This window comes from Musa acuminata, chromosome BXJ1-8 (genome assembly GCF_036884655.1).
Source record: "Musa acuminata AAA Group cultivar baxijiao chromosome BXJ1-8, Cavendish_Baxijiao_AAA, whole genome shotgun sequence".
Lineage (NCBI taxonomy): Eukaryota > Viridiplantae > Streptophyta > Magnoliopsida > Zingiberales > Musaceae > Musa > Musa acuminata.
In genome coordinates, this window is record NC_088334.1 from 5,386,395 (window position 1) to 5,408,987 (window position 22,593).

Sequence of the window (22,593 nt, forward strand, 5' to 3'; positions counted from 1 at the left end):
AGGAGAGCACGGAGGAGCAGCGAGCAGTGACGTTTGCATAGACACGTCGGCTGTTGCCAAGGTATTTATTGGGAGCAGAAGAGTAGATAGATCGAGCGGCGGCGTTGCAGCCATCATTAGTTTGAGGGACACGTTCACGTGCCACTGTCCGTTTCGCTACGCGGTCGAAGGGGCCCAACGCCGCACCCTGAGTCTCACACCGTGATAGCCGACACCCGAAATAAAAGTCAAATACGATTTTGTAATATAGTCGAAATAAATTGGATAGTCATAAGCCAAATTATAGGACATCAAGTTGGATTTGACCACATATTAGCCACACAAAGGCAATGTTACACGATAGATGACAAGATAAAGCTTACATGAAATCTCCATTAAGTCTGTCAGCACATACCACACATTATTTATCACCTTAAGATGTGAATAGGACTTAATCTCCGCTTGCGCAGCCCCTGCAGCCACAGTGGACGCATTCTATCACTTTTTCTTCCCTCAGGTGCTTAGGGACCCTGCAGACACAGGTGGTTGCGAAATTGTGATCTCGTGTCTGCATGCACCTCAGGCAGCAGAGGCGCTCGTAACCTGGCTGCACAAACTCAAGACAAGGCATATGTCAAAGAGTGACCGAAGCATATAATAATCAAATGTACAAGGAAGGAGGGCACTATCAACCAAAAGGAACCTCACAAGAAAGAAAAAAAGAAAAAGAATATGGTCAAAGGCAAATAGGAAAACGTTGAAACTAATCCCATTCTACAAATGCACCATATATCAGCATTAAAAAGGTTCCCTTATGGAGTTTCATCTTCCAAGATACTATTAGTCCTCCAAGAACCCTAACAGTGGCTCTATTATTATTGGACAACATCCAAAATTTCCCCCATGTAGAAAGAGTTCTAAACATGGAAGTGAAGTAGGTGATGGTATGCAAATTTAACTTGCAGTAACCAGTGCAACAAGCAGGTGATATCGATGGCCATGCATGTCAAACTTGAGATGGAGATAGGATCAACCCCTTCAGGTACCTCTATCAGTCAATCATATTGACCACCTCTTCCGTGTGTCACGTTCATAATTTTCTATCCTGTCCAACTACAAACATCATGTATCCATGATACAAGCCAAACAAATAAAGATGTAAAAAATGTTGGCGATGTCTCTGTTAATACACGATACTGACCACCTCCTCATGTTTCTAGCATATAATGGATTGCCACAAATGCAACCACAAAGCCCATCAACAAGCATTACACCTTCTCTTAACAGTAAATTAAAAATAGTATTTAGTGTTTCCTAGAGTGTTCACACCTATTGCTTAGTGTGTTCATGCTATAATATTAAGTATGCCAGAGCATATTCATGCCTATAATTAGTTATTAGCATATACTCAGGTTTTCGATCACCACCAAGGTATTCACCAATAAATTTGTTGTGGTTTTTCATAAAATAACAACATCCAGAATCCAGATAAACAGGACTTATAGCTACCATCATATATTCATGTAGTGATCTAGGACCAATTCATAAGTCCCCCTCTTCCTAAAAAGCTAAATGGAAAATTAATACAAGGGAACAAAAAACAAGGACAGGAAATTATTGACCAAACTTTCATGAATCATTGAAATTTCTTACAATTGTGAGATATAGAAGGAAACAACCCCAGATGACGGGTTGAGTTAATTACAAGAGAACAGCATGGGTATTGTCACTTGAAAAAAAGAAAACTTAAACATATAGGAAGCATTTTGAATAATGAAAGCATCACCAACCTTTTTCCACTTTGCAATTAAATTACGGTCTGCATAGCCCTGATCCAGGCAGAATTCATATAGTTCCTTCGAAATTTCCTTCCTCCGATGATAAAGATCATATATATAACGGCTCTTTTGATGAGCAATTCGAAAAATAGGCCAAAGTGCTTCACACTTTCTCTTCCCATCATGGGGATCATTTTCAGCTGAAACCAATGCAAATTTCTTCTGAAGATAAAACTGAAGCTTTCATGGTATAACAGAATATGTAGATGTAAACAGAGTATATGAAACAAAGTGTTCAACTAACCTTCCCTCATCTTTGCCTCGAGCTCTCGAAGAGTGGGCTCAATAAGCTCCCACCCTTCCGGATATTTAACACGGCTAGTCTTTATTTTTGGCATTTTTTTCTGAACTAAACTCTGATCTCTTCAATAACCAATTATCAATCAGTAAGCTGAAATGAAAGAAACAAAAAATAAGCAAGGCATTAGCAAATAAAAACACGTCCCAACTTTCAAAAAAAGAAAATCCTTCCCTGCATACAAAGTATCCAAAAACAGATCACTACCATAAGATTCTACTCTTTCCAACAAACAACTTCAGTATGATATGTTTTTCACATCAGACAACCACAGAGCATTTCAAAAACAACACTTACAAATAACAAAAACAAAATACGCATGTATGAACTCAACTTTGCTAAAACACATACAAGTATTAAATGGATAAGTCATTCATTTTGGCTTTACTGAACACAAAAAAACTAACTATTGAAGCATGATATCCTGCATATGCACACATCAACAAGGAAAGACAAAGAAAATACAATAAAAGAATTAATGCTGCATAAAAAAGGTTTCCAATACTTCCTTGAACTTAAAACAAAAACTAGTTGTTATAATTTCTTGTTTCCCTTGTGAGACCACATATCCATCTCAACATCCTTATCTTTACAATGCACTGTTTCCAAACCATTTAAAGAAGGAAGCAGGCAGGTGTTAACATCGGCCAATGAGAAGTTCCTTTTCAGTTTAAAAGTGCTTTATAATGTAAACAACACATAATAAGCATTTCTTCAATTTAAGGCAGGTTTAGATTGCTAGATATAGGCAACATGAAGTAAACTTTCTAACACTGGCCAACTTTGAATTGTTTAGTTCAAAGAAGTCTGCTCAAAATTCTGACTTTTAATTATGAAATTTATCAATTATGTCACAAATTTTTTACTTCCGACCAGACCCTAGTATCCTAAACCACTTCACAACTTGGAGAATGACCTGGTAAGATATCATAAAAACAACAATGAGATGCAAATATTTGCAGTAGTATTTTTGTGTGTGCTCAAGTACCATAAGCCACCTAATATCTCTCCATATGTCAGCCCAAAATGAACCTTAATTTCTACAATGACATATTAGATAATTACATGAATCATCAGTCACCAAATAAAGCATTTAATTAGTTATGTTGAATAAAACAAATTAAAAGAATATCTCATTAGCTTACTAAAGAGTTAGTCGATAATCAAATTCAATCAACGACCTTAACCAAAAAGCATCTTATGACACCACTCTTCCTAATTATGTCCTTTTTAACTATCTCTATTATACCTAAAAAAGGCTAAAACATTTGCCCTCATAGATTAACCAAATTGCATATCAGCAATTTGGTTCATGTTGAATTAAGATCCACCACATTGCATATCAGCAAGTTTTTCCTAGATTAACCAAACTAATTGTAAGCTTTAAACCAGCATGCATTACATAAATTTAAACATAGATTGACATTTGAAAGCTACAAGGTTCTCCTTCAAACATTATCAACATAAAACAACAATCTATTTTTAATTTTGCCTTTTCTTTTCTTTGGTCTTCCACTACCTGTTTTCTCAGAAACGAGAACAATAACAGGAACTTAAAAAAATTAAAGATATGCCAATAATAAGAACCTATAAGTGGTAAAAGGAAGAAGAAAATTGAACTCTGTTGCTGGAATCAATAAATTGTTTCAACATCAAAGAAACATTGATGAGATAACTACACAAAAAAAAAAATTGTCATAGTAACTGAGATGGACGACATCCTGAGCCACATTAGACAAGATTAACTCCTAGTTTTCATTCTGCAACAAAACACCATGTAACTTCATATTTCTAAACTTTCCATATTACCTTGATTCAGCCAGATTCTACTACGTCGTTACACGCAACTCGTGCCATTAACTACGGTAATTTCGAAGAAGAACATTATCCCTAACTTGTTCCGCCGAAATTCTGGGTCTCTCTCTCTCTCTCTCTCTCTCTCTCTCTCCAACTGGTATAAGTATATTGATCACATAATTCCATTCTTAGCAGGAAAGACTAGGGTAAAGCAACCATCACATATAAGGCAAAGCCTAAGGGAGCAGACAGTATGAGAAAGGAATTGAGGGCATACAACTATCAGAGAAGCCATTTACTTGAAGAAAGAACGGTGTAAGACTAGGGTTAGGGCAAGGGCAGCGCTGCCATCGATGCGAACAAAGGTCGACAACAATGGAAAGGAGTAGTATAGGACGCGCACCTTCGGGTGTCGATGTCACCTCCTCCGCCGGAGGCGTAGTGGCGGCCAGGCAGTGGACGATGCGATCGGCGGCCGCGACGCAGAAGAAGACGAGAGGAAGAGAAGGGAGCAGAACGGCCTCTATAAAAGAAAACCTAGAATGTTCCCGAGTTCGTGTCGGAGTCTTAACGCCGCGGTGCGACCCGCATCCGGTTCGAATCGACGCGTATTGCCGAACCGGACATCACATTCGATTCTGTCGACCCGACCCGACCCGACCTAGTTCGTTTCCCTACCGCCGGTCGACTTCTCGACTCTGTTCGGTTGGCTATCTCGACGACATTCCCGAATTAACCCACGACTCAGGGAGCGAGTCTAGAACGTCTCTCTCTTTCGAGAATGACGGGTTAGGCACAAAGAAATTATAAATCAGGAAAATAGGTAAAATTAATGATAACATTGGTATGTGAAATCATGTTAATGATGCTTGAATCATGTCATCCTCCATTTGATTCGACCCAATTTGTGCATCAAATCAGTCAAATCCACCCACAAAATTGACATATAAACATATAGGGAAAGAAAATGCCATGCAATTTTGAATTACCACATGCATTAAAGAATGTGAATCAGATGATAAGAGGCCATCAAAAATCGATATTTGAAATGTATAGTTCAACATAGGTAGATTCGATACCAAACGATGGAGATTTCATATCATATACTTCGATTGTCATAGAGAATTTGAAATTGTGTGACCACAAAATCCTACCATAATTAACATCGAAGTTACCAAGAAATTTCTCAAGAGGCAAATCTAAAACCTCAACCAGAGATACAAGAAATGCAATGTGAAGCTAAAACAACAGATCCACCATTTATAATATACATCTGCTGAGAACAGCACTCTGTCCATAGCATCAGCTGTTTCCGAAATATAAGTTCAAACCAATGGTTTCCAAGTGACATACAGGACATTTGATTCAACTTGATGGAAATATATGTTCAAACACAATGTCTGAAGTCAGGTAGTAGTCTATAAACAACCGATAACTTGACCGTGAAAGAGGCGAGATGGTTCAGCATAGTCCGCGAGCCCCTTCTTCTCTTTTTCCTCTAATTTTGCTGTTTGCTGTCGTAGGCTTGGATTCTCTGCTCAAGCTGTGTATGAAAATGTGTTAGTTTGCCATTTTCGCTAATGGCACGCATTGACATCATTTTGTTTCTAATTGTGACAACTTCTGAATACGACTATAACCATAATAAATTATGGCCATCATTTCAAATTGTGATAACCCTGTATGCAGTTCACTCGATAATTTGTTCATGTTGTTTATTCAGCTAACGATATAAATGAGGCATGACTATGTAAACGATCCCTAATAAATTGATTCCAAAAAGGTCTATCCAAGTTTCTATAAAGCCATGAGAACCAAATGGGGGGCAAAAGGATGCATATGTTATGTTTCATTAAAGCTTTAATCCTAGCTGGAAAATAATTAGCAAGCCAACTGCCCATCTAAGTTTTCACATGGCACCATATCTTACAAGATGACAAAAAGTATCCATGGAAAACCAAGACTGAAACCCACAATAGGAGAGAATAAAGAAACAGAGCATAATGCATAAGCTGGTATATTCAATGAGAAATTAGCACCCGTAGTTTAAGCAGCATTTTGTAGGTATATGAAACTTAATTCGATGTGTATGCAGCAAAGGTAATATACAAAGTTGCTAAGAAGACATCTCCATTTATTCAGCCTTTTGACAGGATAATCTCCCAGCGAAAATGCCAAACACAAAATTCAAAGGTTCTGTCAGAAAAATGTTTCAAGGACATCACCGTGCATTTTGCATGCCTTAATTCCTAAAAAGCAAGTAACTCTGTTGCATACAGTATTTTCTTGTCAGACTGCTTTAAGAACAAGGTGAAGGAAAGTGATGGAGGATGTCATAAATGCAAATAGAATATCATACGTTATTATATGACGGAGACAGGTTTTCCAGTTTCATCAGATTTTTTTTAATTTAATAATACTTCAATAATAGAACAAATCACTGTTTGATTTTAGCAGCATAATATGCTTGAATTTGGTTCCATTACCAATATTATCAAACATTTCAGGATCAAAATATAGGTTATTCTCCATAAAGACAACAGATCTATGTTAACATTTCATTGTGATTCACGCTTGTAAATCCGATCAGCATGTTATGTACCGAGCAATGTGCCCGTAAGACAATAGTTGCTTTGGACAACCATATGGCTAGCATATAGAATCAATTTAACAATTATATTGAAAAAATTTATACATCAAACTCCTAAAGGTGGTTCACCATGCAATAAACTAATAGGACTAGATGTTGCAATAAACAATTGTCCAAGATGTTATGTTCTGGAAGTTTCAGAGATTTATTTCTATAACATTTTTCTCAAACAGATTAAGAATTACCTGCAACATGGTGTCAAATTTGTTCCGTAGAAGATAATAATGATGCTTGACCACATTCAAGGCATTGAGACACCTGATAAAGAAGCAACTTTCTCATTGTATAAGTGCAAGTCAAACAAGGGCCCAGAAATAGATATTAATGTCATTAAAATAGAGTGAGAAAAAGAAGACGGTAATTGAACTCAAAATAGTGCTTACCATAATTTTCTTTAACTTTAAGTCATTTGTTATTGCATCATTCTTCTTTGGAGAAGTATTTTGGACGTTTGTAAGTACTGTTTTCATGTATGATTTATACATTTATGTGATTCCATAACTTGAGCAACAATACTTACCCATCTTTATTATTCTCCTCACAGAACTGTCGGAACTGAATACAAGCCAATTTCACATTTTGAGCACCCACACTGCAAAACAGAGGGCCCAACTAAGAAAGAGAAAAGGATGAGGTTCATGGTATAGGAAATAAGATGTCATCAGTGGTTTTCCATGCGGTAATGTTTTACAAATACAATTATAGATACAATGAGGCATGAGCTCCTGGGATTTATCAAAGTGCAATAAGTTCAGTACTTCCTAACAAGGTAAACATTAGAAATCAGATATGCAGGTCAACACTAATGAAAAGGAATCTAGTCATAATACACTGTTCCAGCAAAGAAGCATGGCAATGTATATTATACATTACACTACAGAGCAAACCTTAGACAGAATATGATATGGTCATAATAATTGTGTGCATGTATGTACACTGAGACTACCTTATAATATGAAGATATATCTTGTGCAATTTACACAATTCATAATAATTATACATCTAAATTATGAGTAGCATAATTATCACATTATAATTAGAGGGTGAGGAGTCTTGAGACCATGGTAAGGTTTGCTCCTTGGAAACAAGGTGACCAAGATTCATACCATGGAAACAAACCTCTCTGCTTGAAAAGAACATGTTATATATACACTGAATACCCTGCATTTGTGGGAGTCTCATGGACTAATTCACTCTTTAACCATAAAATATGATAAGCATGGAGTACATTCATTCTGATTTATTTTGAAACGTTTGGCACATCTTGAGATCCATCAAATATTAATTTCCAAACATGCACATGACAGTCACAAGAAAAAGAGTGAAATACTTGTTCTTCTCACTTATTCCATGCATTCTTGGAATAAATCAGCATTTTTTGGATGGAATAAAACCATTGCTTCCTTCTCTGTGGAGGTGGATAAAACCTCCTGGAGCTGAAGTGGTCATGCCTGGAATCCATTCTCGGTTCAGTATCATTTTATACGCTACATCTTATAGTTGGGAAGACAACTCAGCTTATAAATTCATAATCTAAATGCAGGCCCAATGCAGAAGTCTCCAGCCAGTATGGGCTATCTATCACAAGTGCTCTTAGTCACAAGTCTGGATGAGTTGCACAAATCAGTGAAACTAACAGCAAATCTGAGCATCAGATGGTAGCCGTGGCTAAAGAAGAAAACAACACCCTACGGTGCAAGTTAAATCGATCTGACAGCTAAATGCTGTAAGAAAAAAAGAGAGAAGAAAAAAACCTTGAGCTGCTTCCTTTAAGTTGGTGAACATAAGCATCCACCTTTTGAAACTCAACAACAGCTTGATCCCTGCAGAATGGGGTATGTCTCTAAATATAGGCGATTGAATGTATAAAATCCTGAAGAAACATCACAGGAGCCGTCACATACACTAATTTAGTCAGCTCGGTCAGTATCCTCTCCGCATCTTCACAGAACAAGGTGATCACCTCAGCAACGAAACCAGGACTACTCGCATCTTGCAGCATCTGAAGCTGTTGGAACTGTTGATCCAACAAGCCCTGCAAGCAGTAGAGATACAGCCATAAGCTATAACAAGAAACATCAGTGAACCCAAAAAGATCAAGAAATACGCAAGCCAACTTCGAGACAGTTCGGAGATCAAAAACGACGGCGACAATGAAATCGATGGAGAAGAACACCAACCAAGATCCAGATAGCAGATTATTCAACGAAACTGAACCCTTACATGAGATCCAACAAGTAAAGGATACATTTTTAGAAGAAAACAGCGATTATAACAACAAGAAACAACCAAAAAAATGATTTTTTTTTTCCGACTTGCGAAGAGAAAAAGAACGGAAAGGTATAGGGGTGACTAAAAGTACCTCGATGTACATGGAATTCACCAACATGTTGAGCTGCTCCCTCAGCGCCATTAGAGACATCGGAGAAAAGGGGTGACTTAACAAAACCCTAGAACAAAGGGGGGAGGCATTCACAGCTGGGCGTCGCAGAGAGAGAGAAGGCGATTGAAATAGGCGGCGCGACACCGGCAGGCACCTGCGGGAGGGTGCGTGCAAAGATTATGTGCTGGGGGGGGGGCGCGAGACGAAAGCAGAGGTTCCGATTCGGCGACACCAAAAGCCGGCCACTTTTGGTGATGATATGTGCGCGCGCATCTGCTGCCCCTGGACGCATCCCAAGAGTTGTCGGGGGAGGAAGCGTGTTGGCATCGAGTTGTGTGCAACTTTGGAAGTCCAAGCTTGCGGCGCGCACCTCGCCAGTTGCTGTCCGCGATTCGGATAGCGATCGCGCCAAGATCATGTCGTCCGTGATCCCCAGAGACCCAAAAGGACGTAGGTGGCGGATGTCGATCACGTCTGATTCCATTTTGATCTGCGTGCACACGAAATTTGATGTGATTGAACGAGCATTTCACTTGGCCGCCGATATGTCTGAAGATAGAGATCGACTGCGGTTTTTGTCGATATATTTTCTAACTCTTTAGTTAGTTCGAGAAGAGAGAGAGAGAGAGAGAGTATCCTGTAATTTCTCTTTGATTATAAATTATTTTATGATGAATTTAATTAAAAAAATATTTTATAGAATGAATAAAATATCCTTTTAAGATTTTATACTGAGTTAATATTTATATGGTTGAATGATTGATCGATGATCATTTTTACTTATTGATCAGACTAACATGTGTCGAGTCATGATTGGATGAATTATTTTCTGTTATTTATTCCCTCAAATATATACTATCATGTGTTGAGCAGCATCTTGACCTGTCCTAATCCGGGTGTCTTGAGATGTTTAGTTCGAGAAAGATACCTCTAATATTTTTTTTATTTTTAATATGAGAAAGATATATTAGGCATATTTTTTATACTTGGTTTAAGAATGATGTATCGAAGTTCTTTTTTATAATTAGTCAGACAAAAATATATTATAATATTTATGATGTTTAACCTAAGAAAAATATATTGGGCACATCTTTTTAGTCTATCACTTTGGTCAACGCTTCGACGAATAAAAAATTTACGGTATTAAATCGATGAGAGATCAAACAAAAAATTAAGCGAAAAGCCTGATAAAACTTTTGAAAGTCGAAACGGTAAAAAAAATATAGACACGATAATTATCCATATATATCATAAATTACAAATGTCGAGTTTTGATTGATGGAAAATGCTGGTCATAATTAACTAATTAGATGGTTATTTTAATTATACTTAAGTATCTATATTTGAAGTATACTCTTATCCCAAACTCAATTAGAAGTTAGAGAATCCGATTTTAATGGACCATTGACGTATCCACACAAAAATTCGGAATTATCTGTAGCCGAATAAAGTATTAATTGCACTCGTTCTTCTTTTGGGAATTCTATAGACCCCAAACAAATACGTATGTTTGGTGCATCCGAAGCATCGGATCATTGATACGGGCATGATGAGCCCAACCCAACATGAAGTGTTCTTGAAGTCGATTCCCAATGCAAGTAGCAGCCCAAATAAAATATAATTTTGTTTTATAAATGTTTTATTGACCAAACCAATAGTTATTCGATATGAAACCAACGAGAATTTTGATCTTGTCTGAGATGCTATAATTTTTTTTCTTACAAGGATAAACCTTAATTATTAAATGTCATATTCATCGTAGTCGTAAACTAATATAATCGAGATTTTTTTAGTGTACGTGAAAAAGATCGTGTAATAAGGATAATTAGGATTAAGGAATAGAAAAATTAAAAACTTATACGTTTGTCGGATCATATATCTTTCGAGGCTCACAAACTCTAGTACTAGAAGGAGGGTCTTGTGCCCTTAATTTTTCTATAGGAGGGAGCACTGATAAGAATATTTACTCTCACATTGGTTGAAGAGTAGGGAACTAATAACCCATAACTCTAGCGGGTCATCACTACTCTTAGAAGCACCCTTACCCTTACCCTTATGGCCAACTTCTCACGAGTCTACAAGAAACATCAATGACTCATAAGTCCATCAAGTCATGAGCCGAAAGACCACACCAATAGTGAACCGATCAAATGTTGATTTATTAGCACGGACTTGAAAAAAAAAAAAAAATCCAGCACAAATCCGGCACTAGAAGAAGGGTCTCGTGCCTTTAACTCCCTTACAGGAGGGAGCACTAATAAGGATATTTACTCCTACATTGATTGAAGAGTAGATGGTCGTGTACCCTTAACTCCTAGGAGGGAGCACTGATAAAAATATTTACTTCTATGAAGAATAGAGGGTCTTGTGCCCTTAACTCCTCTATAGGAGAGAGCACTGATAAGGATATTTACTCCAACATTGATTGAATATGAATAGTAAAAAATCAATGACTTATAAAAATATTATTATACACTTAATAAGTATCATATTTATCTCACGTATTATTATGTACTTAATAAGCCAGAAATCTAAAGGTTTTTCAGGATGGTAAGTGAATGATATTGAATTCAAAAAAAAATTAAAAAAAGGTAATTGGATCCAAATTACATGGCATCATAATTTTAGCATTTAAAAAGGAGATGTTGGAATTCACAAATAATTAGGTTCTTTCGTATCAGTAGAATTTAAATTTTATCTTAGATTACATTTCTTCCGATCATAAGCTTCAACACACACAGCATGCAGCGGAACCATCGCATAGATCGGTGTAGTGTCGGATCGCGAGGCCTCCAATGGTTGGTGACCGCTTATCCTTCGCCCTCGACAATGGTTGGTGACTCGGCTCCGCACGCTCTTACAATACATTACATCCATTCCGACACGTGCCTCGAAACACCCATTTCAAGAAATCGAGACGACGACTATACACCAAGCCGACGCTCACTGCGTCACATCCAAATCAACAGTATGGATATGGATTCCAGCTTATTCAATCTCTGCTGTTGATGTGCCAATACAATTTCATACGACAGTGGCACCTACCAATTGGAATTGGAATTGGAATAGGTAGTCATTGCAGCCACCAATTGACGTCATATTATATATATATATATATATATATTTATATATGACATGCATAGCTTCGTCATGTTATAATCATATTCTTGTTGGAGACATGTCGACTTCTGTACATGCATTGCGGCGGATTCGGACGGGAAGGCCACCCTTCAGGGAGGCGGTGAGGCCGGGCGCGAACTTGGGAGGCCATGCCGCTTGGACGTCGATGTCGATGTCGAATTGCCGGACCACAGCCACGATCACGGTCTTCATCTCCATGAGCGCCATCTCCTTGCCCAGGCACACCCGGAGGCCGCCTTGGAAGACGGGGTACTTGTAGGGGCTTTCGGGTGCGAATGTGCCGTTCCTGAGCCACCGCTGCGGCCGGAACTCGTGGCAGTCGCTCCCCCATAGCTCCTCCATTCTCCCCATGGCGTAGGCGTGGTACGTTACCCGGGTGCCCCTCCCCACGAAGGTGCCGTCGGGTAGCACGTCGTCGTCGAGGCAGAACTTGGAGTCGAACTGCACCGGGGGGTACAGGCGCATGCTCTCGTGGATGGCTGCGTGCACGTAGTGCAGGTCCCCCAGATGGTCGTAGCTGGCGGTCGCGGCGCCGCGTCCCACCACGCGGTCGATCTCGTCGCGCATGGCAGAGCGGACGTCCGGGTGGCGGGATAGGAGGAGGAAGAAGCTGGTGAGGGCGGAGGCGACGGTGTCGCGGCCGGCCAACAGGAAGCTGATGGTGATGTCGCGAAGGTACTTGTCGTCGTCGACGCAGGCCATGAATCGGGAGAGGAGGTCGTGGTTGGAGGAGAACCCCAGCTTCCTTCGCTGGCGAATGAGCTCCTTGGCGAGGAGGTTCACGAGGCGGATCGCGTCGCGGAGCTCTCTTTCGGATCCCCTGTTCAGCAGCCGCTTGGCTCGCCACACTATGGGCATCGTGGAGGTCGCCCGCCGGGCCGACAGCATGGAGGCCTTGTCGAAGGCCGCCGCGAACTCCGACGCCGGCAGCGACAGCTCGAGGCATCCGGGGTCGAGCCCGAACGAGATCTTGCACATGTTATCGAAGGCGAACCGCCGGAACACGTCCTGCAGGTCGAGAACCGCGTAGCCGGCGCACGCGGCGTCGAAGAGGGGGAGGAGGCGTTCGCGGACCTCGGCGGTGACGATGCAGCAGGCAAAGAAGCGTACGGCGGTGCTACCGAGCTCGGCCCTGGCCATCTTGCGCTGGAAGCGCCAGGGGTCGCCGTCGACGTTGAAGATGCCGCGGCCGAGCAGGTCGCCGAGGATGGCGGAGAAGGGCTTGCCCTTGGGGTAGTTGTCGAAGCGGGCCCGGAGCATGTGCTCGACGTTGTCGGGGTTGGCGGTGACGGTGTTGCGGAGCACGTGGATGTGGATGGTGCGGGTGGGCGACTCCCGGAGGAGGTGGGCGTACCAGTCGCATAGGTTGTCGAAGCGGGCGGCCCAGGACTTGGTCACGTACGCCTCGCACACCGGGCAGCTGCACCACCACGGCATGCACCGCAGCAACTCGAGCACCACGGCCAGGAGCACGAAGCCGGCTGCGAAGGAGAAGAAGAATATCGAGAAGCGAGACCGAAACGCTTCGAGGACCACTTCCTCCATGTCGACCTCCTTCCTCTTGAGGGTTGGGGAAGGTAGCCCAGTGTGACTTATATGGTGAGGAGGAGGAGACAGTTGACGGTGGCGTGAGATTCCACTTCCAATGGTCACACAATACTCGCACAGATTTCATGTGTTTGGTGCACTGTAAAAGTAGTGTCAAAGATGGGTAGAGGGTAATCAAAGACCACAACTTTAGGAACGTACAGCGCAGAGGAGCCAAAGGTTTTGTACGTGGAAAAAATACTTTAGACATGCACAGAGAAAATTTGGATAATACAAATTCAATTATAATATAATATATATACATATATATTGGTATACATAGGAGACGTGTTTGTATTTTTCTTGGGGACGACGGTGCCAACACGTGTTTCTTGGCTTGACGCGGTTATTATTTTTGTCGACTTGCCTTCCATCCACGTTTTGTTGTTGTCTGCCTGTGTTTATATATATATATATATATATATATATATATATATATATATATATATATATATAGAGAGAGAGAGAGAGAGAGAGAGAGAGAGAGAGAAAAGACAGTCACAAGTACTCATAAAATAAACAAAAAAATAGAAGAAACTAAAATATAAATTTATTGTTTTATATTTTAGATATTTCTATGCATTATATTGTTATTCTTTATTCATAGGGTTAAATGGACTCTTAAATTACAGATAAAAGGAAAAAAAATAAACCAAAATTTCCTATGTTTATCTAACTCTTCTTATAGATCTGCAAATTCAATTCAAAATAAGCAATCTCAAAATCCAAATAATTGTTGGATCCAAGTGCTTGTATGTGTGTGTGCGTGAAAGCATGCGCATGTGTGTCACGAACAGGGATGATTGATTCCCGTCACGATTAACACACGGCAGCACTACCGAGATGCATGTCAGTGTTGTGTGTACTGGTGACGCGGTTGGCACGGTGCAATATCTACCTGAAGCCCATTGTTTAGCATCTGCAGGACCACTGACTTCCCCCTCGAGTATTGCCCGTCACTGTTGCTTCTGGTGGCATGCCGGTCCAGGAAGCTTTTATATACTCATGGATCCAAACATGTCCCACTGCTGTACCATTAACAATTCCATGCATGATGCATCAAGCACGTCCTACTAATAATGATGAATTTGTTTAGGCGTTCTTGCCTGTAAAGATTTTAATTGGATAACCAATAATGCCAAACCTTAAACAATCGGAGTTGCTGATACATTTATAAATTGTGTCATCCCTTCTTACGTGTCGATCGGTTAGGCTCTGACTCCTGAAATTGAATACACGATATGGTACAAGACAAATGGAGAAGAATATATTACTATGATGAAAGTTTTGATTGGCTAATTGTTGATCCCCAAAGGTTTAAGCTATGAGAAGAGTTAAAATGCATGTAAACTGTGTCCTAAGTAGATTTTACATGAATTGAGCTATGATCAATCTTGGCCTACTTAATTATGACCGTACAATTTACCTCAGATAGGATGTATTATTATGATCAGTAATTGTGGTTTTCTAACTAATGTTAGATCCTCATTCAAAGGTGGCATGAATTGAATGCCTTCTTTTCTTCTTTAATCTTAAGCATCATGAAGCATGTGAGCATCTGAGAAGATATGGTGGCAGCAGACCATTTTGGAGAGTGTTGTCCCACAAGCTCATGAACCATGTGTTTTGATTCCTATACAATCTGAGCAAGCTATAAATCTTATTGCACCAATGTGGTGGGGGAGGTGGGAAACATTCTGGTGAGTCTTCTTTTGGGGAAGATATTGGTGGGTGAATCTTCCTCCTCACTAGAGAAATCTCACAAGTTGTCTCATTAAAATTTTCTACAAGGAATTCTAAGAAATAAAAAAATCTCACAAGTTCTCATTAAAATTTTCTACTAGGAATTCTAAGAAATACATTTTGGTTTGACTGGATCATTTGGTATAATGTTGCATCATTACTCATTCATTTTGCAGTTAAGTGTTCATAGAACCCTCCTATGATTAGAAATCAAATTCAAGATCCTATGCAGACAAATGCTAATTCTTGTAACACATTCCCTACAATTCGACCTCTATTTTTTTACCTAAGAATAATAAAAAGAATGAGCATGAAAGCAACTAAATCATGGTGAAGAAAGGTGACTGGTGTTGAGAGAGATTACTATCTCTTATACTAAAGAAAGAATTCACCTGTGCATCCTAGAAGAGCTCATGATGATGTTGTTTTATAGTCCAAGGAGATGAAATGAAGTCAACTCCAGTTTTCCACTTGCGACGGACGACCTAAATCTGTCATCATCAAAAACCAACAACAAGTAAGTGCTTTAATTTATTTGAGGGAGTTGCTTATTTTTCCATCTGAGGAAGAACAGGATGCACTATTGGAAATACTATTGGCACTCAGCAACAATAGTGGCTTGTATCAGTTTCCCGGTCATTTCAGATAAGCATATGGCAGCAGTAATGAGGCTGCTTAAGGCCTGTGTATGTGTGTGGCAGACCAACATCCTATTCTTGTCCTCTTCTTACCGCTTGCTTACAGTCCAAAGAAGGGTACTCTGCTTATCCTGAAAAGTAGCTTCATTTCGGGCACATATGGCATCATGGCTTTTCCTCGCACCACTGGCAATCCCATTTGTTAGATCATGCTCATTAAATTACCCAATAATTGCACAACAAGGGATAGATATAACCTGAATAAAGTTACAGAGGTCAGGAGTTCATCAATGTCAGCATGGAAGGCTGTGCTGCATGCATCTCTTTGATTTTGGATTCCATCGAGCTTGCGAGTATAATCAAGAAACAAGAGAACACAACAAATTTAGCAATACAAACAACACCGAGCAGGATCAGACCTCGTCATTATTAAATCATCAATCCTTTTACTGTTCGGCGGGGAGAAATGACTTGACGAAATTGTTTACAGAATGAAATTTTATCGATCAACACCACCTTTCTTCTTTGGAGTTACAGATTACAGTGTTTGGTTATCTAAATCTGACAAAGGCAACTGGCTTCCAAAGAGAAGTGGTTAACCACCCTTCTCCTGGTTCATGGTTTTGCAAGCAGCTGTTTGACGAATGAAAGAACTCCAGGAACATCAACTGTCCATGCAACTGATACAGGTGAATAACCTGTCCACGGATTGCTTGTGTTCCACCTGCAAGAAATGTTGCTTCAGAGAGAAAAGCATTCGACTACAAGAAAGTTGACTGAAGAAGAAGGCTGGTGTGGCCTACCTTTTTAATCCTTGGTCCATTAATGTATGCCCCACACAGATTCCCTGTGTCTCAACCCTCACAACCCCCTTTTTGAATGTAAAAAGATCTGGCCGAACTAGTGCGACAAAGCTGACAGGATCATGTAGGAAAATACCTGTAGCATTCGATAGCTATGTCAATGCTTATCCATCCAAAAACAAATATTTCGAGAAAAAGAGAGAGACGTGGGGAGACTGTAGATCTACCATAAACACCATCAGACTTAACATGCCAGTCTCTGTAGAACTTGCACATGTCAGATAAAATTTGTGAGTGCCTTCCCTGAGAGTTTCTTAGGTCGCAGAGGTCAGCATCTGAAAACACAGACTGTAGTTTCTAAGAGCTGAGTTGCAAAACAATGATAACCGTAGATGAACATGAAGCCTTGTTACCTGTGAATTTGACCTGAGTGGTGATGTTTATTCCTACGACTACTATATCTGCTCCAGATGTAAAGACAATGTCAGCTGCTTCGGGGTCTCCATAAATCTGCAACACGGGTTGAAAAATTTTCACACTCAACTGGACCAGAGTCTTCATAGACAAACTTAATCATTGATTAGATGTCAACAGATACATAGAGTTTTCATATAACGTGCTGCAGATATAGTTCTCATATCTTGCAGCACGACTGAAAACAACTACTGGTAGATGATAGCATTAGGTAGTAGATTGGCAACAATTTTTCAACACGTGGAAATTTTAGATCAGACAAAGAAATCATACTAAAGGATAGTGCATCCAGACATATGAAAGAGACTGATCTAACTTAGATGAAACACTGTGTGAACCAGACACCCAAGTGTTAGGAAGGAACTAACCAAAAATTGGACTCAGTTGAATATAAATGGTGCTATGAGCTGAGCTGAAGAAATTAACCCTATTTTGGTTCTTCTTAACCAAACCATGTTAGGTTCTTTTAAGCTATAAAAATCTCTCATCGTAAGTGTCATTTAGGAAAATTTTAGAGGTGTTTACTTATCATCATGTAAAGAATGTACTGTTGTACCACTTGAAATGGTACAGTACAGGCGGTATGTACTAATTTGGGCATGGACCGATACACGGACTACCCTCATTTCGGGTGGTCTGGTTAAAATATTATTAAAAAAAAAGTGATGGGCATCTGTCCAACTCAGCGTTAAAAGAGAAAAAAAAAAAACAAATTAGGGCTCATGAACGCGAGCCCCTTTCTAGCGTACGATGTTGTTGCCCTCGTCGTTGCTGTTGTCGCTTCTGCTTCGCCGCTATCGAAGCTTCCCAGGTATGGTGGTGCTGCTGCTTCTAATTCTTCCGTCTTCCTTCCTCCTTCCTCCTCTGTTCCTCCACCACCCTTTCCTCTTCACACTCTTTTTCTTCCTCATCGAAACACCAGTACATACGGGTCTGACAAATTGTCGAAAGGAGTCCAAGACCCAAAAAGGCAATTCTTGGTGGAAAGAACTATTGGATTAAATGAATTTGAGAAAAAAAAGGTTATGACTCGAGTACTATCCTGCAAAAACTACAATGGATATTTGATATCAGCTGATAGAGTATGGTGACAATCTATAAGTACCAAGGAAAAGCGTACTCACATAGCAAGGCATAACAAAATTTGCAGGCTAACATATACATTTATCGTAAGACTAGTGCTAGAGACAAACTGAAGACAAAACCATATATAATTGCGCATCAAACTGATTCAATAGAAAATTTAAAGAGACATGTAAATTTTTTATATAATTTTAGTTTGTTTTATTTTTTTAACAAATTTGTTTGAATTGTTTCAGTAACATGGCGGCTAATTTCTCAATCCTACATGCTTTATTAATGGAAAGATAAGAAAAGGAGCATATATCAGAACAGAAGTCATGTTTAAGATACTTTACATTTGCTTCAGCAGCAGGACTGACATTTCCGGCAGCAAAGAAAGATCCACCAAGAATAACCACCTTCTTCACCTTCTTCGCAAAAGAAGAGTCTCTTTTGATGGCCTAGGCAAGTAAATAGCAAACCATTGTAGCATATAAGATTGGCAGTAAAACTTATTCAGAAAAGCAGACATGGTTCATCATCAGGTTTCAAGTATTCCTCTGATATAAAGGCAAAGTATATCTTTTGAACATTTAAATAAGCTCACCAATGCTAAATTTGTTAAAGGTCCCAATGCAAGAATGGATACATCACCAGGGTACTGAGAAACCTTATCAACTAAAAACTCTGATGCACTTTTCTCTATCTTTTTTCCCACAGGTGGAGGAAGAAATATATTGCCAAATCCATCAGATCCATGAGCAAAATCAGCAACACGTGGCTTTCCACCCTAAAGAAGCAAATTTTAAAAGAAAGAGTTATCAGCTGGCTACCCACAGCTCAATAGAGATCAATCGTGCAATTCTAGTGGAACCAAATGACACCAATGATGAATGCATTTGTCAAATTAAACAAAGCGGTCAATGAATTAAAAAAAAAAAAAGCATTAGAGAGAAAATATGTTGTCATCATTATAGTGGAAATCAAGATAGTTTGCTGACTGGAAAAAGATACATGAAAGCAGCTAACCATGGAACATGCTTTCAAGAAGGCTCTAATTCATCTAGAAACCAGATAAAAAGGCTCTAGTGACTGATTGCAACATCTTTAATTATGCATTAACACCTTGGAAATGGGAAGAAAACCGAGAAGCTTGTAATGATATAAATGGGATGTGAAATATGATCCATAAGTTGATATAGATTGTACAGAAGTGTGCTCATATGACTAAAGCCACTGACTCAGGGCAGGGATGTGCATTGTGAAAATTAAGAACAGAACATATGACATGATGTAGTTAGAGATTATGAATAGATGACCATTCTTAACAATTAAACTAAAGTCGCCCAAAAAATATAATAAGCAACTGAATGTTGTCAGAAAATAGAAAAGGCACAATTGTTATAGAAGCATAGTAGATGGGAATGAACCCCTACCTTTAAAGGCTCATGGCTTCCTTCTGCCACCGGAACCTCAGGATGTCCAGCTATCTCACACTATCCTTTTCAACAATATAGATTATAAGATAACTTATTTCTGGGACATCAGAATCAACATTTTCAAACAAGCAAACTAAGAACACCTGCCACTAAACTGCACTGCTGAATATCATATTTTATTTATAAAGTAAAGATATGTACCAAAAGCAAGGCATTGCTAGTAGCATCTTCAGTAAACACGTTACCAAATATTGTCGTCAAACCTAAAACTTCAATCTCTGGTTTTTGAAATGCCATTAATATGGCCATGCTATCATCTGCAATCAGAGTAAACGCACAAGACAAACATAAAACAAAGGTTTGTCATCATGACATAGTAAAAATATTATAAGGAAAAAAACTATTGCAACATAGCAAAAGTTATGTGCAAAAGAGAAAATCATAGGGAATGCATAAAATCAGGTAGATGAACCAGATACTTTGAGCTCATTAAATAATTTCAAAAAAATCAATGAAAGTCCCATAAAGATTGAAAGTAAATAATTTAGACCAAATAATTAGCTCACGGATCAAACATAAATTCAGGACACTACACGTATCAACAGACTAAAAATGACAGAGTATGTTGGACATCTGCCACATGTAAACGTCAAAAGTAGCTACTACATGAGCTCATAAGCAACATCCCATTGGGATTTTTCTCATGAGCACTGAAGAGTAGATGACAAAATAATTCTTCTTAAACATTGAAGTTGAAACTTCTGGAGAATGAGCATAATATTATTTTATTCGAACATTCACTTCATAAAAAATAGCTTCAGTATATATCGTACTCAATACTTCTGAATCGAATAGTTGGTCTCTTGCCACCTGAAGTATGCTGTTAAAAGACCAAATGGGGATGGGCTAAAACTGCCAGCTTTATTCAGTATATTATGAAAAACTTAATAATCTCATGGATATCAACTTTTCTTCATTAGAAAACGAATAAAATAAGAAGAAAATACATTGGTTTTTAAGAATAACACTATACCCAAATGCATGATGTTAACAATGTCATCATTATTATTATTCGTTCAAGGATTCTTAACTACAGACGACTGCCAAATTTATAAAAGGATCAGTCAAGAGTTCAGGACATGATGATGAAATGCAATTTTGACTACACTGACTATGAAAGAAGCTATTGCATTAGAGGACACCAAGCCTCTACAAAGGGAAAATTTCATCATCACAGATGCGGCTGTCTTCTCAATGTCAACCTTGTAGATCTACACAGATCTCTGAAGTCTTTTCTCCAAATCAGAAAATCTAAGCTTATGGCTCGGTGACACAGATCAGGCAAGCATCAAGCAAAAGAGACATAAGGACTTGAACACGGGGAACCGAGTAATCGTATGCTTCAAACATAACCTTAAGATAATTAAACATGAAATTAGGTTTACTCAAGCAATCAAGAACTATCAAGGAAATGGTCGTGGTCTTCCTTTTTCTTTCTACAAAAGCAAAAGGGAGGTTGTCCAAATCAACATCCTAATTCAACAGCAACAGCATTATTGCCTTTCCACTCGTTTATACCCTCAACTGTTTCCGTCAATACACAAAAGAAAGAACTTCCTCGGAAATCAGATTGGAAGAAACAATGCAAAGGAATGGAAGCAACGACAGAGAATTCCGGTCAATCAACGTCGATGCAAGCAGAAAAAGGGAAGAGGGGGGCACCTATCCCGGGATCCGTGTCGATGATGACCTTCATGGGTCTATCAGAAGGCGCGTGGTTCCCGTTGTTCATCAAAGATCCATCAATCGAATCGGAATCCATCAGCTCGTCCCTCCTCTCTCTCTCTCTCGGCTAGAGATTAGGGCTAGGGTTGGTCACCGGAGAAATCGAGGAGACGAGGCGAGGGAATGGTGTCACGCCCCCCTCTTCAGATCGTTCTTGTTTCGGTCTCGGAGGCCGGCCGTTTAAGATCTGGTGGAAGATTGAGCGAGGAGAGAGCGAGAGAAAAAGAACGCGACGCGTTGGGTTTGTCACTAAGACTTACGTCACGAATGCCAATTTTGCATATACGGAGAATAAAATAAAATATATCTGTCCAGCGGATATCCGTCCGATACGACTGAACCAGCGTCGTGGTTGGATAAGATTCCGACCCAACTGGAGGGCCCCGCTTCCATGTACTTTTTGCAGGAGAGGTGCCACGGGTGGGTAGAAGAAATAGGGGCCGATTGTCGATTCGCGGGATGTCTCTTTCTCCGGATACATGTATTCGTGGCGCTCCTGGAAATTAGGATGGAGCACGTGGCCACGTTTCGGATCCCCAATAGATGTACCGCAAAAGCTACCTGTCTGGTCACTGGAAGGTCTCTCTCCAGTTGTCAAATCAACATTCAGAATTGTGAGACGGGTAAGATACTTCAGTGCATGCAGGGAATCCTTCGATGCAAATGATGCACGTCGCTGTCAACGTGTCAGCTTACGGATGGACGATGGCTACGGGTCCCGCACTGCGATTTTCCAATCAAACGTCCAACCTGCTTTGGGTCCCACTTGACTCTTCCCGTCCGCCGCCGTCTCATAGAACTTCACATCGAAGTAAAGCTTTTTATTGCAAATAAAAATGTTGAGAATAATCCACGTAAATAGTTCGATTATTGCTGAGTCAGCACCACCCACGCAACTCCGGAGTTCAAGATTGAGACACCGCAAGACAAGAGAAGAGATTATGACGCGGTCTTTATCCTGTGTACAGATTGGATC

General features: G+C 39.7%; 4 protein-coding genes across 4 annotated transcripts; all 4 read right to left on the bottom strand.

The window, feature by feature from the left end:
• Nucleotides 1-221: 221 nt before the first annotated feature.
• On the bottom strand, nt 222-4,468 carry LOC135587215 (protein BUD31 homolog 2). The gene is made up of 4 exons (XM_065078351.1): nt 4,316-4,468; nt 2,062-2,208; nt 1,770-1,957; nt 222-586 (listed from the first exon to the last, which is right to left on the bottom strand). Exons 2-4 carry the CDS (start codon nt 2,153-2,155, stop codon nt 431-433), a joined length of 438 nt encoding a protein of 145 aa, XP_064934423.1. The 5' UTR covers nt 2,156-2,208; nt 4,316-4,468; the 3' UTR covers nt 222-430.
• Nucleotides 4,469-5,146: 678 nt separating this feature from the next.
• LOC135587214 (histidine-containing phosphotransfer protein 2-like) lies at nt 5,147-9,247 on the bottom strand. The gene is made up of 6 exons (XM_065078350.1): nt 8,925-9,247; nt 8,467-8,597; nt 8,317-8,385; nt 7,083-7,154; nt 6,748-6,820; nt 5,147-5,455 (listed from the first exon to the last, which is right to left on the bottom strand). Exons 1-6 carry the CDS (start codon nt 8,982-8,984, stop codon nt 5,411-5,413), a joined length of 450 nt encoding a protein of 149 aa, XP_064934422.1. The 5' UTR covers nt 8,985-9,247; the 3' UTR covers nt 5,147-5,410.
• A 2,417-nt stretch (nt 9,248-11,664) lies between these two features.
• On the bottom strand, nt 11,665-13,858 carry LOC103993575 (cytochrome P450 94C1-like). The gene has a single exon (XM_009413688.3). It carries the CDS (start codon nt 13,629-13,631, stop codon nt 12,105-12,107), a length of 1,527 nt encoding a protein of 508 aa, XP_009411963.3. The 5' UTR covers nt 13,632-13,858; the 3' UTR covers nt 11,665-12,104.
• A 2,606-nt stretch (nt 13,859-16,464) lies between these two features.
• LOC135587217 (probable uridine nucleosidase 1) lies at nt 16,465-21,851 on the bottom strand. The gene is made up of 9 exons (XM_065078352.1): nt 21,555-21,851; nt 20,034-20,149; nt 19,830-19,889; nt 19,001-19,183; nt 18,750-18,854; nt 17,271-17,367; nt 17,085-17,192; nt 16,858-16,993; nt 16,465-16,778 (listed from the first exon to the last, which is right to left on the bottom strand). Exons 1-9 carry the CDS (start codon nt 21,652-21,654, stop codon nt 16,670-16,672), a joined length of 1,014 nt encoding a protein of 337 aa, XP_064934424.1. The 5' UTR covers nt 21,655-21,851; the 3' UTR covers nt 16,465-16,669.
• Nucleotides 21,852-22,593: the final 742 nt, after the last annotated feature.